Source organism: Pseudorasbora parva, chromosome 7 (genome assembly GCF_024679245.1).
Source record: "Pseudorasbora parva isolate DD20220531a chromosome 7, ASM2467924v1, whole genome shotgun sequence".
NCBI classification, from domain to species: Eukaryota; Metazoa; Chordata; class Actinopteri; order Cypriniformes; family Gobionidae; genus Pseudorasbora; species Pseudorasbora parva.
The window spans coordinates 8,565,359-8,583,073 of record NC_090178.1 but is presented as its reverse complement, the minus strand read 5'-3'; the positions used below and the strand labels follow the sequence as shown (position 1 = coordinate 8,583,073).

The following is a 17,715-nucleotide window of genomic DNA, read 5'->3' as shown; positions in this document are numbered from 1 at the left end:
ATGTAAACAAATGAGTTATAAAAAAATTCACCTCTCACAGTTGTCATGAAGGGCAAAATTAGCCATATAGACCAAAACCGCAATTTGTACCAGGCTGTAAACATGTTATTTTTCTGCTGTAAAGTTGGGCCTTTTAACATAAGGCAGTTGCAGTTTGAGTCACTTCCATATTGGCTTCAAGAGAAACTGCGGGAGGCTGCTGCTTGGTCCTTACTATAGACAAAAAAACAAAACAGGCACAATGTCCAATGTGACAAGGTTTCAGCGGCAAACCAAACTCGACCCAAGATCAATCAATCAAAAATCACAGCCAATCAGAGGAGCATTTGGGTGGGCTCTCTGAAATGAAACAAAATGAATAAGTACAATATCAAATTCCTAAATCTTACACCATTTTAGCATTATTTAAAATACATACTGTGTGACTTTATCAAAGAATACTCTTGTTGGCTCACCTTGAGTTGAAATTGGAACATATCCTAGTTGTTTTGTTTTTAATTTTAAAAAAAATTCAAGATCTGAGGTGAATTATCCATTGTTGTTTTCAGTAAGTCTATGTCTATAAAAGGTCACACAAAATTATATTCAAACTCACTTTAAATTTTAAATTTATTACATTAAAAAAAGCACATACTAATCTGCACTTGTCATACTTTGAATGTTGTAAACTGAGAAAAGACAGAAAATGTATTTTTGTCTCATGGGGATGAAAGACTACAATTCCCAGTATGCTTCGCTGCCCTGTAAGGCCATTCCCAAAGCCACCTACTGGATTACTGTGACTGAGTTGGAGAAGACGCTACAGTTAAAAACTGAACATGTCTGTTCGATATAATGAGTGAGTCACCCCGCGAGTATCACAGCACTGAGCACTAACTGCAGGAGTCAGATAAATGAGCTGATGAGCTCTCGTGATGAGAGCTGAGGTAATCGCCACTACACTCGCGGCATTCACAAAGTGGAAGTAAAATTGCATGTATGTATATGAGATGCAAGCTTAAATTGCTTAAATTGACAGCAGCACCGCCTAGTGAACACTTGTCCTACATTCACAACGCGAGTTCAATCTGGCACGTTTCAGTTCATGCCTTTGCAAGCTTAACTTTCATAGAAATTAATTTGAGAAGTTAAAAGACTTACATTGCTCACCATAGCTCCGTTTAAATGAGTGCCTGTAGCTGAGCTGAGGTCTGAGTGTGATCTCCATCCCCCATGCACGGGTTCAAAACATGTGGAAATGGCTCCCTCTGCTGGCTGTAGTCTTTAGCCTTTGGCCAAACATTCCTCCTATGATGCAAATATCGTCAATTTGCATCATAGGAGGAATTTTTCCAGAAATAAACTGCATAAATCTCTTGTCTCAGGGGGATATGAGGGGGGAAAGCACAATCATTTGAATATACTCCAGGGTTTCTACTGATACAAAGCCATATGATAATCGCTGAAGTAACCCTTTAAGTTATTTTAGTGGATTTTGTCTACATTTTGTTTAGATATAATGTGATTACTTGGGAATGTTGTTGTTGTATGGCCAAAAGGACTCATGCCATACCCTAGGTTTTTGTGAAACGCTGCCACTGATATTGTGTATATTGAATTTAATCTTTTAATATCACTGTCTTACTAAATTAGTACATACTACCAACCTGATAAAAATGACTGGCAGGCAGCGGAGGAAAGCTTTGTTTTTCCCTCCAGATGGACGTTTCTATAAGGTTTCTATAAGAAGATGTGACCTCACATGAAAACTATGAATTGGCTTCGCCCAGTTTGTCTGATGACAGTCAGATTGACAGTTGACAGATGTGAATTTGATAACGTCTTGTTCCAACGAACACAACGGATATATTCACCTGAGAGAAGTAGGCCTACATGGATTGTATTTCAAGTCACGTTTTTCTTAAGTCTTGATTTCTCACAACTGAAATGTGTTTTCTCTCTGGGCAAGTCGGAATGAATTGTGGCGCTAATAGAGTCTCACGAACACTCACGGCGTGCAGCCGTGCACTGAAGACCAACAGCCAAGGTCAAGATCTTCGTTAAATAATACATTCAATTTCGGGTTGTTTTTAACCAAACCTATTGTATACCCTCAGAACACACTATTCACTGCCATTTATAGGGATGAGCCTGAGCGAGACATTTCTTTAAATTTCTCCTTTTGTGGTCCAGAAACGAAAGAAGGGAATATAAAATAATAATAATAATAATACATGTTATTTGTAAAAATTGCATTAGAACAACACCAGGGTGAGTAAATGACGACTTGATTCCTTTTTTAGGGATTTTTACAATCCCTTTAAAAACTCTTGGTTTATGCAACAAGATGCTGAACAAAAAACTATAGCACGTTTACATAGCAATAAATAATAATTTCCAAAAACAGCTGGGACAGATGCAAGAATGCATACTGTGTAAACGGCCCCTTACTGCTTTTTTCTATGGAATGTGAAAATCTTCGTATGCACAGTGATTGTAAATGTTTTCAATAGGTAAATTCTAGGTTACAATTTATTATATATAATTATGTAGACCACACTACACAGGAAACCCAAAATGATATTTAATGGTGTTATTTCTACAACCGGGACTATTAAAACCTTTTATGTGGAAAAACAGCTTTTTAATGACAGTTATGATTACAGATCTTCTTAAGATTGCATAGTAAATTTAATGATGATGCACATTGTCCTTGATCATGAATTTCCAGGCTTATATATTTTAATATCTTTAAATGAAGGGACAGTGACAACATGATATCACACCAACTGCTTTATTCATAATGGAAACAATACACGTTGTTTGTTTTTCCCAGTGCGTTTCCAAGAGAACTGAAAGAGGTCTTTGCGTCCTGGCGCGTTCGCTGCGCCGAGAGAGGAAGAGAGGACATTGCAGATCGACTGATCAGTGGTTCCCTCTTCCTGCGCTTCCTGTGTCCAGCCGTCATGTCGCCATCCTTATTCAATCTCACACAGGAATACCCCGACGAACAGACTTCACGCACACTCACCCTCATAGCCAAAGTTGTGCAGAACCTTGCAAACTTCTCAAAGTCAGTACAAACTTCTCTAAGGTCTTTATGAACATGTCATCCTTTTTGCTGTAAGCTCAGAGTACTGTAACTTGCATTCATGCTGGTCTTTTCAGCTGGGAAAGCATTCTGATTCAAGATGGATGATATATTGGGACAGTTTTGGTTATAAATGAATATTTTCATTTATTTTTCCACATCAGATATTTAGTTGTGCATTCTCATTTTACTTTTTTTTTTTTTTTTGTGTGCCTTTATTAATCAAGGATTCTTTTAATTTTCCTCATTCTGATAAGGGATGTGTATGGAAGCCCGTTTCCGCCACTAAATAAAAAAATAAAAATAGTAATTGCGAGTATTTATCTCAGAATTTTGACTTTTTTTCTCACAATTGTGAGTTTTAAGTCAGAATTGTTAGATATAAACTCGCAATTGTGCGATACAATTCTAACTTTTTTTCTCACAATTGCTAGCCTGGATGCCAGCCGAACTTAGCCGGGCCCACAATTTTTGGTCTGGACTCGATCCATAGAGGAGTAATTATCCCCGAACAGAAACTGTTCGGACCAATGAAATCATCAGGGTGGGCTTTAGACGATGACGGACAGATGATAAACAGTAACGTAATCATGTTCGAAATCCTAAACAGAGAGCTTGTTTGTATCTGCATTCACCTTCACAATTTCTCTCAGAAATGATGATCATGTTGGGTAAGTACTCTGTGTATCATTAAATTATTTTATTTATTTACAACACCGGCAAAGATCGTTTATTCCAGCGCACGTGCAGACAGGGTTGCCAAGTTTTTACAACAAAACGCGCCAACTACTAGACCAAAACAATAGGTTTTCGGGGGGTGTTCTCTGTGGGGAAAAAAAGGTGTTTGGGGGGTAAAATGTGTTATTTTGGCAAGGTTGCCTGCTAAAATTCACACTCATGGGTCTATATATCACATAATAGTCGCTTCAACCCGTGGAAAAAAAAATGGACTTGGCAACACAGTGCAGTTGAGCTCTGTTGACAACTAACGTTATGCGTCGCTTCGTTGCTCTGATTGGTTGTTGGTCTATCCAATTGAGGTCTTTCCTGGTTCGGTTGTAACACGCCCCATAATCACAGCCCAATGGAGCAGTTTCAGACTCATATTCTGACTAGAATTGAGTATGACCACTAGGGCTGTTTCGAATGCCATTTTTTGAGCTTCGAAGCTTAGGTGGCAATCAATATCGAATATTCGAAGCTTCGGTGGGTGGGGCTAAATATATAATAATAGTGTCGGTTTGCATTTGTATCATCTTTCACGACTTCACGTTTCACTCTTCGGCATCGTAAATGTGTTGCGGCAGACCCAGTGGAGTGCAGTGTTGCATTTGGTGCAATATGATCAGGTGGCACACATTCTTTAAATATTAATAAACATTTAATAATCTTTTAAATAGAACAGTTTCCGGTACGCATTACACGGGCAGGTTTATGCTCCGAAAACGGACAGTGCACAAGTGATACAAAACACCAAGTCTGTTGAGAGCAAGAACTTTAATAAGGTATTAATAACGAACCTTTCTTTAAAACAAATGAATCCCAAAACAGAAATTAAATTAGTAACACACAGTGATTTCAATGAACTGTAATAAATAAAGAACACGGTAGCATGCTTATAAACAGTTGAATAAGAATAAATGAATTGTTTTTAAAATGACACAAAATGTAATATATATTACAATTAGTTTTATTCTATATAAGGGATTTATTTTGTCTTATTCTGACTTTTTGTTAATTTAAATCTTTAAAATGCGCGATGCTTTTATTGAAAGCATGTTGCTGTGTTTTTTTTAATTTATTATTATTATTTCAAGCATGAGTGAGAATGAGTCCGCGACGGAAGTCACGTGTTGAAAAAAAAAAAAACGAATATTCGAATCTCAAAACTGAAAATCGAATGCCACCTCACCGAACGAATATTCGATTATTCTAGTACAGCCCTAATGACCACGTCAGGCTACACAATTGCATGATATTAAGTCAAAATTCTGAGATCTAAACTCGCAATTGCGTGATATTAAGTCACGATTCAGACTGAGAAATAAAGTCAGAATTGTGACTTTATATCATGCAATTGCGAGTTTAGATCTCAGAATTCTAGCTTTACAACTCGCAATTGTGAGGGAAAAAAAGTCTGAATTCTAAGATAAAAAGTTGCAATTACTCTTTTTATTTTTTTATTTAGTGCCGGAAACAGGCTTCCATGGATGTGGGATATAATGGAAACATATTGGTTATAAACATTTATTTTATTTTATTTTATTTTATTTTATTTTATTTTATTTTATTTTATTTTATTTTATTTTATTTTATTTTATTTTATTTTATTTTATTTACTATTAAAAAAAAATTACATGCATATTTGATATTTAATTGTGCATTCTCATTTTCTCAATTTTTACATTTAGATTTCCTTTGTTTGATTAATCTTTAAAATCACTAAGACATCAGTAAGACTGTAAAATGTAATATTTAGCAAATATTCTAAATTAATATCCATTTTTCGTTCTGTAATTTATAATGGTATGATGCTTAAATAATTTTTTTACCTTTTAATATAATTGATCTGGGAACTTTTCTCAAGGACACAATAGTGCTCCAGTATTATGGGCTGTATTATGGGGTTTGGGCTGTCAGCCCAGATCATTAGTCATTACGCTATACCAAACTGATGATGATGAGCATTATCATCTCAATCACTGACGCAACATTTGATTTCAGTCCTTACCCATTCTTCACTGTATTACAGGTTTGGCAGTAAGGAGGAGTACATGTGCTTTATGAATGAGTTTTTAGAGATGGAGTGGGGCTCCATGCAGCAATTCCTCTACGAGATCTCCAATCTCGATACCGTGAGCAACGCAGTTGCTTTTGAGGGCTACATCGATCTGGGTAGGGAGCTCTCGATACTGCACAGTCTTCTGTGGGAAGTCATGGCACAACTAAGCAAGGTAGATCCTGTTTGATAATCTAGATGAAGATGATCGCGATTGTCTACTTGCGTTTGTGATCGGTTATCAGGTTGGTCTCCTGTTCTCTGTCTGTGTATATTGTGCCAAAGGATGCGATCATCAAACTCGGACCACTGCCCCGCCTTCTAAATGACATCAGCATGGCCCTTCGTAACCCGCACCTCCAGAGACAGCCCAGTCATCAGACAGACAGACAGCCTCCAGAGAGACAGACGGATAGGCTGCTCTCCAGGCCCAGCTTCAACAGGGGCGTCTCCTCTGAGTTCCAGAACCTCATGATGAGAGACCTCAACAGGTAGTGTCTGGTGTCTTTATATGCGAGCGATATTTGTGTCACTTCTGCAGTACCTTAGAAACTAAAACTTAGTTTGTGCTTAGTCAATATTTTAGGTATCTAAGCCAGGGGTTTGCAAACTGGAGTGGAGATGTAAATGAAAAAAAAAAAAAATTTACAAAATTTAATTTCTTTACTGCTTCATTCTGCTTTCTGTTTTATTTGATTATGCATATACTATTATTTTATTTTTTTAAATGTACAGTAACTATATAAAAGACAAGCATTTAATTTAGGAAACAACATCTTGTCTTTATAATTTCACACATATATTATATTTTATATATGATAGTTTTCAAACAGTACAAACCCAATTTAAATTAAAATGTATAGATATTATAAATATAATCAAATAATATAAAATGTTATATATTATAAAAAGGGGTCCCTCAAAAGGGATCATCATATTTGGTGGATGCAAAGCCACCTACAGGTAAATAAATAAATATGTATTTATGTAAAGAAAAAAAAATATATATATTTTTTTTAAAGTTAAGTTGTAATATTTTATTCTTATTCTATATTGCATTCTCTTTTTCTCTATTATTGCATTTGGATTTTCTTTGCCATTTTTTTCCATACTTTACATTTAATTTTAATTTTAATGCTTCTTTCAAAGCAAGGTTATTATTTTTAACTTTAACTAAAAGAAAAACATGTTCTTTATTTTAATAAAATAAACATTAACTGAAATAAAATAAAATATAAATTACATTTACCTTAAGTTTAACTTAAAAAATAATTAAAACAATATTGACTAATAAACAAATAAAATTACAAAATTACTTTTAAAGTTAAAACAAAACATATGAAAATAAAATCTACTAAATATTAACCAAAAACATTGATAATAAGATAATATAGTATCAAAGTGTATTAAATGTATTGATAAAATAAATCAACTACAAATCAAATATCACATCGTATGGTTTGCTAGGTTTTGTAACTGAGCTTGGTAACACTTTATTTTGATGTTCCACAACAGACATTCTACTAAGTATAACTTTACTTTAAATGTCAACTTATTCTACTAACCCAAACACATAACCTTAACCTAACAGTCTACTAGATTCTACTAATACTCTAATGAGACTTAATTGACCTGTAGTTGCAAATTACTTATAGTTAGTAGGATGTCTAAAGCGGACTATCGAAATAAAGTGTAACCCTGATCTTAAGTGAATGTCTTATGGAATATTACTTCTGATGAAAATGAGCGAGGATACTTTTTTCCATGTTAACTTTCTCATATCTCATACAGTTCAATCGAGATCACTCGCCTGCCCTCTCCAACCTCTGCGATGTCCAGTGGCGGAGCCCCTCCATCCCGAGCTGGAATGGGGGGCTTTGTGGATCGCGATCATCCTCACCGAGCCTCATCTAAAGATGTTTTCTATGTTGCCCGTCCCCCGTTGGCTCGCTCTAGTCCAGCGTACTGTACAAGCAGTTCTGATATTACTGATCCGGACCCAAAGGTAAGTCCCAAGCGACAGTGGTTTTAATAGGGTGGGGGGTTCTGATTAAATAATTGCCCCTTTCATTTAGAATTCTTGCAATGGTCAGTGCTGTCTGGTCCAAATTGTCATTTGAATAACAGCTCACTCCCTAGCACACGTTTCACCAGCTTTTCTGAGGGTTGGCTTTGTTCCTGTCGGAGAAGGAAGCGCCACTGACCTGCTTACTGCATGGTCAAAAACCACCCAAGCATGGAAAGAGGGCTACAAGATGATGTGGGTGCAGTCAATACATAAAGAGATTCTTTACGTTAATCTTCCATCACCATTTGGGATGTAGGGTCCTGACATAAAACCATTAATATTTCACCCAAAAATTTAAATTTCGTGATTATCGTATCCTGCATGTTCATGTGGAATGTTTAAAGTGATTTTTTAGAATTTAAAATAATTATGTATTGTAAAAACATTTAAAAAATATTGTTTGTGAACAATATTTCAGGTGTTTTTTAATGTAATTTAATTGAAAAATTAAATATGGCACAAATGGCTCCTGCCATGTCAGGTTTAGCCCCAGACTAACACACTATGGCTGCATCCGAAATCACATACTCTCTTGGATAGGTGTGTATTTTGAGTAAGTAATTACTTCATTACTTGACTAAAAATGTGTGTTTTGTATGTCATGATTGTGTGTAGTATGAACATAATCTGGATGTTCATCATGTTGTCATTATCGTGTGACATACCAGCATTAGTTATGTCACTTCACTGGCATTTGCAAATCCTCTCCCATGACCTCATGAGATAGTAAAGTGTCCATCTTGTGCAGAATCTCGCCGGAAGAAAATTATCATCTGGGCACTTTTTCCTACTCTTTAATCAGTTCTGTGAATTCAGACATAAATCTTTTGTTACATTCTGTTTTTCGCCTATTATATAGTAAGGAAGTATGCGATTTCAGATGCAGCGTGCGTGTTTCCTGTTGTGACATTCGCGCGTACTGGCTTTAGTCTCCGCAAGTGCGGAAATATTATAATTTAAATATTATATTGTATAGAATATTATTATATTTTAATAATGAAATATATTTTTTGACATCATTACCAGGATAGCTTGGCTTTGGTTCTTTATATTATTATTATTTATTAGGCAACAGATTTTTTTGAAGATGCTGTTAATATAACCTCAAAAAACTTACCTCTTTATAAACTATAAACACTAAGCTAAGAATTTTTTTATGGAAATATTTTTCTCACAAAAATTCAACAGTGTCACAATGACACCATATTAAAATGTTTTATGCTTTTAATGTCCATTTCAAATTCAGTAATGAATTATTCCCTTGTAAAAGCAAATGCTACTTATTTATTACTATTATTTAAATATAATATTTAATATTTAAATAATTCAGTATCAGTTATCTTGACATTATTGCTAGGACAACCTGGCTTTTGTTTTTTTATGTTATTATTTTATCTGACAAACTGTCATGAAAAAGAGCTGCATAAAAATGATGGATTTACATTCCACTGAAAAATAACAGCATATGACAGTGAGTAAATAATGACAGAAATTTCATTTTTGGGTGAATTATTTCTTTTAACCCTCCAGTTAATACACTGTACTCACATGCAGTCAGGCCACATGCATAAACCGCCCAAAACTGCTGCGTCCGGCAGGTAGCTGCAGCGCTCTCGCCCGTAGGTTCTAGGTGTTAATGAAAACATTTCTATGATGGACCTCCAGGACTCAAGAATGAACAGCGTCTCTAACCTGCAGTCTATGGGGGACATGCTCAACTCTTCCCAGGCCTCGATTGCCGGCCTCGGCAGCTACGGTGGGCTCGCGGCCTTGGGAGGAGGCCTCGGAGGTCAGCTGCGCGCCGGAGGACGTATGTCGGCCGGTTCCGGCGGTTCCAGCATGTCTGGGGGTCTGAGGTTGAGCCAGCTGAGCCAGATGGGAACCACCACCGACTCGCTGTCCCAGCAGCAACAAGCCGCCGCCCTCCGCTACCCCCTCTCCTTCCAGAACCCTTTGTTCCACCTCGCTGCTGATGGGCCTCAGCTTCACCACCAGCACAGTCGAGCCCAACCTCCTCCTCCTCTCCTGCTGGCCCCTGAGCCGGACCCCTCTCACCCGACGTACATCCCGCAGTTCGCCCATGGGGGTTTCTCCCGAAGCGAGGACCTCTCCACCCTCAGACCCGGCCCTCATCTGGGTCAGCCGAGCATTATTCACTCCCACAGCTACAGCGACGACTACAGCCGCCATAACCAGAGTGACTTCAGGGGACGCCAGCTCTCGATGCACATGCAGGTATTTTCTTGACCATCATTTTGTTCTTGAAAAGGATTGTATGCCCTATTGCAGTCTTGATTTTGTTTTTTGGGTCTGTTAGAATAGGTTTTAATGCTTGAGATCTTCTAAAAACACATTATTTTTTCACATATTTGACATTGTTGCAGCACCTCTCGTCCCAATCTGTCAGTAACGCTCTGTTTAGCTCCTGTCTCTATGAAGCCCCTACTTCCGAAAAGTGCGATGTGTTCTGATTGGTCCTCCGAACCACTTGTCTGGCTATCGGCAGACCAAGCTCAATTTAAGATTGAACATTGGTCTGGGGCGTCTGCTCTGTATTTTTTACTGCACAAGAGGCGTGATCAACGAGCATTATTCAAATGACTCTGTATTCAATTTGATAGTCCGTCAATCAATCAGACCACAAGAGGCGTGATCAACAGACAATGACCCATCGTTTCGCTATCAGTCATCATATTAAACCACCAATAGCGCACCAGGTGGATAAGCCAGTCTGTCATTGGTTCCCGCAAAAGTGTAACAGAAGCAGCAGAAATGAATGTACAGGTTTCCAGACTGAGTTGCCGGGCGAAATCAATTTGCCAGCAGATCAGGTTGGGTTTACCCAGTATACCGAACCATCGCTTTGAGTGCAAAATGCCACGCCCCTCAGCATAACTGCGAGTTTCAGCACACTATTAACTAACTCAACCAGGCCTCGTTCCTCCTTTTGTGCATATGGCTTGGGTGGGAATTATTTAAATGAGGAATGTTATGAAATATTGTGACTATAGTTATCAGCTTTCAAATATAAATAACTATCATTATTGGTATCGACCAAAATTTTGATGTTGGTGCAGCCCGAGTAATTTGTGTTGGAAATACAAATTAATCAAAACAAGACTTCATACCTTCATCATGAGATGAATGTAACCCGTGAGATGAAAGCCTGACGTGGTCATACCCCATCCATTAAAACAATTATCCAATGGCACTTTTTGTCCCTAAAAGCAAAAAATCTGTAAAATATTGTTATATTATCCATTTAAATTCTGAGTAAATTGATTTAGAAATAAGTGGCAGAAATGAAGGTTGTTTTTTAAGCATGTGTCTCATGACCAGGAGCAGCAGCAGATGGCAGGCATGGCATCGCAGACCGGCACATCTCATTCATCACTAGCCACGCCTCCCACCACCGTTCAGCCTGTCCGTCAAAGCTCCATGGCTCCTCCCACACAGCGCATGAAATCGCAACCCTCGCATCAGCTTTCCGTGAGTTCTGCCGCCGCCGCCACCCCTGCAGCAAAGACCAGGCCGCAGAGTGGAAACCTGCTCCAGTCTCCGGAGGCCGGCTTCGGAGGCCGCCCGCAGGGGCCCCGGCAGCAGCTCTCCGTCAAAGACAGCACACCCCCTGGCCTGCCGCATCAGCAGAGCTCCACCAGGGAGAGCCAGGGATCCCAGGGCTCTCAGGGCGGAACGCCGCAGTCCACACAGCAATCAAAATCACATCAGGAACGGCAGCAGGTCCAGCAACAGCATCTGCTCAAGCCTACCATGAGCAAACAGGTGCTTGGATCACAAACCATTCCTACTCCCATGTTTTTATCTAGTATTTCTTCAGCTAGATATTTCTCTTTGTGTGTGATCTATTTAAAAATCTTTTTAAAAATCCCTTCTGAGTCATTTGTGATGGAAAGTCATGGAAAAATTGTGGAACCCTTAAAAAGTAAAAATAAAAGCCACCAAATTGTTTTAATTGTAATTTTAACTCATTCAAACTCATGTGCATTTGCACTCAATCTTGACTCGTACTCAAACATATTAGGACTCATGATTATTCATGAGTATATTCATATATATTCATATATTCATGATTATTATGTAAATATTATGTTAAAGGTGTACTATGTATTATTTTTGCAGTAAAATATCCAAAAACCACCAGTACTTACAATATCCCAAATGTTTTCAACTATTAGTAAATTGTGAGAAATTTTTTTAACCAATGCCCCTTGACATCTCAACATAACGTTTGAGGGAGTTTCCTTTCATTACGTCTATCTGCTTTACCCTCGGTTTCCAGAAGCGCTTTACTCTTAGCAGTGTAGAATAGAATAGAATAGAATAGAATAGAATAGAATAGAATAGAATAGAATAGAATAGAATAGAATAGAATAGAATAGAATAGAATAGAATATACTTTATTGTCCCATTGCTGGGAAATTTGTCTTAGACATCATGACACGGCCAGTGTACAATATAACAATACATACCTGCATACATACAAACATACATAAAAAGCCTACATTTTAATATAAAATAACAGCATTATATATCAGACATAAGATTCTCTATTTAAGATTTTGACCGCAGTTGGCACAAAAGAATTTTTGTAACGATTTGACTTACACTTCAAGACCCTAAATCGTCTCCCTGATGGTAACAAATTAAAATACATATGCAAAATATGTGTGTCATCAGCAACTATTTTTTTAGCTTGTTTAAGAATAGATGCCTCGTACAGCTCTTTTATAATTTGTTTATCCTTCAACCCTATGATTTTTTGAGCAGTGTGTACTAATCGTACTAATTTTGTTTTTAATTGAACAGTCAGGTTCCCATACCAAGCAGTGTGAACAAGTGTCACTGCAGCCGCTGAGCGAATGCACAGAGTAACGTCATAACATCATTTTAAACACACTTAAATGTATCTAATACGATAAACAGAGCTGCGTTTCCTCATACTCATGACCAGAAAAGTGGAAATAGCGCCGGCGGCTGTGTCCCTTCATAATAAAAGTCCCGCTGCCCGTAAGGCGTGTGTTGTGTAACAATTGCTCCAGCGGCCGTGCTCAGCTCCACAACACTCGGTCCTGCTCTGCTTCACACTACAGTAACGTTAATAATCACATCCATCAACATGATTTCTGTCTGTGTCCTATTTTCCACCGGCTGTGAGGTGAAGACCGCATGTCCCAAGATGCTGCGCTCAAACTTGGCGTCCTCAAACTACGCGCCTTTGTTTTGTAATAGAAGACCTCTAGCTTACGGAAATGTGCATAGTGCACCTTTAATATTTCTTTAAATTGATGTTTGACACGTCCAATGAGTTGTGATTTTCTTAAGCGCAACTGCGGTGATTAACGTTAGTGCAAAGGTAGCAGGACTCAGGTCAGGAAGGATGTCATGTGGAGCTAGCCTCTAGCTCTTAACTATTTGCTATATCATCTGTTATTCAGTTTGCATATAAGAGCCACAAAGAGTTCATATGTAGTAAAAAAAACATTCTGTGATGTGTAAATTCTGCGGAGTTTCCATACTTACATGATGGTTTTGTTCTGTTCCATAGGGCTCTTCCCAATCTCCATCCACTCTCAACCCCCTGACCCCAGCCTCTGAGCGAACGGTCGCCTGGGTGTCCAACATGCCCCATCTTTCTGCTGACATAGAGAGTTCCCGCATCGACAGAGAAGAATTCAAGCTAAAGGAGTATTCCAAGAGCATGGACGAGTCACGTCTGGACAGGGTGTGTTTCTCTGTTACTCAACCAGCGTTATTAGCTAAATGCTTTGGGTTTATTTTAATTAAACCAGCAGATAGTGCCATGCTAGAATGCTGTCATGAGCTTTGAATTAGAATGACTTCAGAGTCATTTTGTTCTCGGTCCGAACCCGTGCTCGATTCCTCTTCCTACTCGTGCAAATTAAAATGTCCCAAGACACTCAGTGCAGTTGTGCCTCAGCACACAAGTGTCAAGGAAATGCATATCACGTCTTTCACCTTGGCAACAGATGGTGCCTGATTTATGCATTATTTAAATATCCAATGAGAATGAACAGACTACAGGAGAGAGCAGCATGGGCTTTCAATCAGTACGTCCCGGCTGCTCTTTACCCTCTGTTCCCCCGTCTGGATGTTCGTGTAGAGGTGACACTCAACCTCTTTTCACGGTTTCTCAGTGTGTCTGTTAAAGGACAGTTTCATCTTCAAAATCTGCCAATAAAATCAGTTATGAATCAGCATCTTTTTGTGGTTTGCAAGGAGAATTTGTTCCTTTGCGTTGACTGTAGTTGCCCACCTAGGCAACAAATGCTCCTTGCGGAAAAGCTGTAGGAAGCAAAATCATGCTTCCTTATAAGTTGCAGAACCTTGGCCAAAATCTGAAAGTTGCTCATTACTGGAAAAAACACACTGTTTTGAAAATGGCTGAGCTACAAAATGATAAAAACAGTCATTATTTACTAACCCTGATGTCATTCTAAAACGGCATCACTTTCTTTATTTGCACAAAAGATGAATTTTAGAAGAATATCCTGCCATGGATATCCTTCAGAAATCTACCTTTTTTCTGCAGAAGAAAGAAAGTATTTGGAACAGCATGAGAGTAAGTAAATGATGCCAGAACTTCTGTAGCATCACCACTTTTAGTTAGTCAATCAGCAACGCTGGGCACTACTCCTAGCTTTTAACCGTACACTGCGATTTCGGAGGTTGTGAGGCATTGCACATATTACTAATCAGTTAGTTCACCCAAAAATTAAAATTAGATGTTTGTCTGCTTACCCCCAGTGCATCCAACATGTAGGTGTGTTTGTTTCTTCAGTGGAAAACAAATGAAGATTTTTAACTTCTAAATAACTTCTTTAACTTCTAAATAACTTCTAAATAAAATGTTAAGATTTTATTATATATATATATATATATATATATATATATATATTGTAAGACTGAAAAAACTAGTATATGCCGAAATGTCTGAATGAAGAACAAGGACTCTCTGAGAAAATAAAGGAAATTAACATCTGAACTGTGCCTCACACACCACTGGAGACGCAAGTCTCACCTCACTATCAGCTAATCTACATCTTTCCCTATATACCCCCTCTCCACCAATTCCTTCCCTGTCTCATGCTGAGATCACCTGAAAATACACACAAAATCTCTATATTACAATGTCAATCCACACGATACAGTATTATATGTGTTTGATATCGTTTGAAATGTCTCAGTGCGACTGGTACAAAGATCTCATCCTTACAGAAGTTAACCAAAAGATAATTAATGTTTTAAGAGTTTAAAGATATCTTGTCTTAGTTTGGTGGGTGTGGCTTTCAACCATTTGGCCTTTGCATCAATACAAGTCTTGATCAATGCAAATTCCCATTGTGCACTCGTGTTTACATTTGAAAGAGTTTGTACATTTGTTTCTGGGTATTTAAGGAAATGTTGCAAAGAGCTCAGGGCTTGACACTTTAAACCGGTCAGCCCGTAATGCTGGATGTCTTAAGATAGCCAGCATTATGTAATTTTCAGAAGTCAGGTATACATTTCATTCTTTACTTTAGACTATTTGATGTTATATATGGATTACCTTTGAATTGACTATGTAATTGGCTTTATACATTTACCTGAGTGTTAAATAAATTGTTATACTTTTGATTGATTCTGACTTGCTCTGGAATTATTCAGGTTGGGTATAATTTCAACAAAGGAAAACAGAATAATTAAATGTGTACTTCAACTATTAAAAATGAATGACCAAATAACCAATTGGCATTCTAACCTAAATTCTAAATTATAATTAAATGGAGTCAGATAACGAGGAATTGGAATAAAATCCCCTTTTCCCCGCTGAAAAGACGAACGCGCAGCGACCTTCACCCGCCGATCGTTAGCCTCCATTGGGACGATTTGGGCGGCCTTACAATATATATATATATATTATCTATGATCGCATCAGCTTGACCTCACTATACGGAAGTAATAGACGATGGGAAAACTTGATGAGACTCGTCGGGATATAAGGTTAAAAAAATATATATAAATACTGTTGGGTTTCTCACAGAAACCAATCGGGTCGTGTCTTGAGAAATCAATGTGTCATCAGGAGCAGAAGGGTGTTTGTGCACATTGCCTAAGCATGTTTTTTTGTTTGTATGTTTTGCTCTTATAGAGCCTTACCCATTCACATGATTATATGACCTGCACACAGCAACGGTTGAGTTAAAATTCTTTAATTTGTGTTCTACTGAAGAAACAAACACACCTACATGTTGGATGCACTGGGGGTAAGCAGATAAACATCTAGGGAGGTGTTTGTAAGAAATGCATTTCAGTTAATCATAAAATGACCCTAATATGTCACTAGACATTAAGAAATCATGTTAATTTCAAATACTTATATCACTGAAAACAGTAGTCCGGCCAGGATATTGTCATTTCAAAAATGTTGTTGCAGCGTTTTGTGTTTTGGCCTGAAGCTCCGCCCTCCACCTATCTACCAATCACGAAGTCAGTAGTGTTTCGGCATCCGGGTTGCCAGCTCTGCTCTAGTTACCTCAGATGCAGCTACAAACGTTCCTGTTGGATCCTGCAGCATATCTGGCAACCTCGAGTAAGGGGGAGGGGGAGAGGGGATACACCGCTCTACAGTCATTTAAAAGTGATTGCAGTACCAGTTTTGGCCACAAACTTACATACACTTCCTTTAACCTGATAATTGTGTCAGAGCAGCTGGAACACGTCAGGACTGTACCAGCGGCAATCCCATGAGCATTCACACTACACACGGAGACTGGAGCTTTCAGTGTTGTTGTTATAGCTTCGGATAGAAAAAAGAAAGAAAATAAAAAGACTTGTGTGCATCATTTGATTTGCTGATAAGCAGAGAACAGCACAGCCGTTATTTTCAACAAAAACAACTAGAGTGTATTTGTGTGTGTGTGTGTGTGTGTGTGTGTGTGTGTGTGTGTGTGTGTGTGTGTGTGTGTGTGTGTGTGTGTGTGTGTGTGTGTGTGTGTGTGTGTGTGTGTGTGTGTGTGTGTGTGTGTGTGTGTGTGTTTGTGTGTGTGTCAGTGTATGCGCACGCTGTTGGGTTGAAGCCACCGGGCTATAATAATATTCATAGATCTAGCCTATGTGATGTGGTTGTTTATCATATGGCAATAGTAGACAGCCTACACACTGGTCAAAATGGGCCTACTCCCCAATTTTTTTAAACAAGGTCGGGAGGTGGTCGTAACATCCTCACCTCAGCTCGTAATTTCCCTCGCACAATGTGAGCCGTGATAAAAGTTTCCACACGATTTCTCCCTAGAGATTAAAAATTATGTGAGCTCTTACAGTGTACGCCTGGCTTTCCTTTACTTTTATTATAACGTGCCCACTGTCCTCATATAGCGTGTCTAATAATATGTTTTTAAAGCCATTTAATGAATTATATCCTAATTGTAATTTTCACAAATTATTCAGTTAATTTTTAATGCTTTCATTATTACTTTTATTTAATTTGATCTATTTAATTTAAATTTTTACATTTATTTATTTATTTATTTTTTACATTTTTGTAGATTTTAATAATATTTGGAAAGTTTATTAAAGCCATTTAATGTATAATATTGGAATAATTTTCACAGATTATTATTTTAATTTTTTTAATACTTTCATTAGTACTTTTATTGTATTTATTTATTTATTTTATTTACAGTTATTTAATACTTTAATTGTATTGCATTTTTTGTAGATTTTATTAATACTTTGAAAGTTTATTAAAGCCATTTAATAGATTCTATCTTGTTCACT

At 37.7% G+C, this 17,715-nt stretch overlaps 1 protein-coding gene across 1 annotated transcript in view; it reads left to right on the top strand.

Annotated features, from left to right (window-relative positions):
* syngap1b (synaptic Ras GTPase activating protein 1b) overlaps positions 1–17,715 on the top strand; it is a 203,012-nt gene that overhangs the window by 157,886 nt on the left and 27,411 nt on the right. The window contains 7 exon segments of the mRNA XM_067447984.1: positions 2,816–3,052; positions 5,823–6,024; positions 6,135–6,340; positions 7,641–7,854; positions 9,583–10,152; positions 11,257–11,700; positions 13,484–13,660. Of these exon segments, the coding sequence (XP_067304085.1) occupies positions 2,816–3,052; positions 5,823–6,024; positions 6,135–6,340; positions 7,641–7,854; positions 9,583–10,152; positions 11,257–11,700; positions 13,484–13,660 (2,050 nt within the window).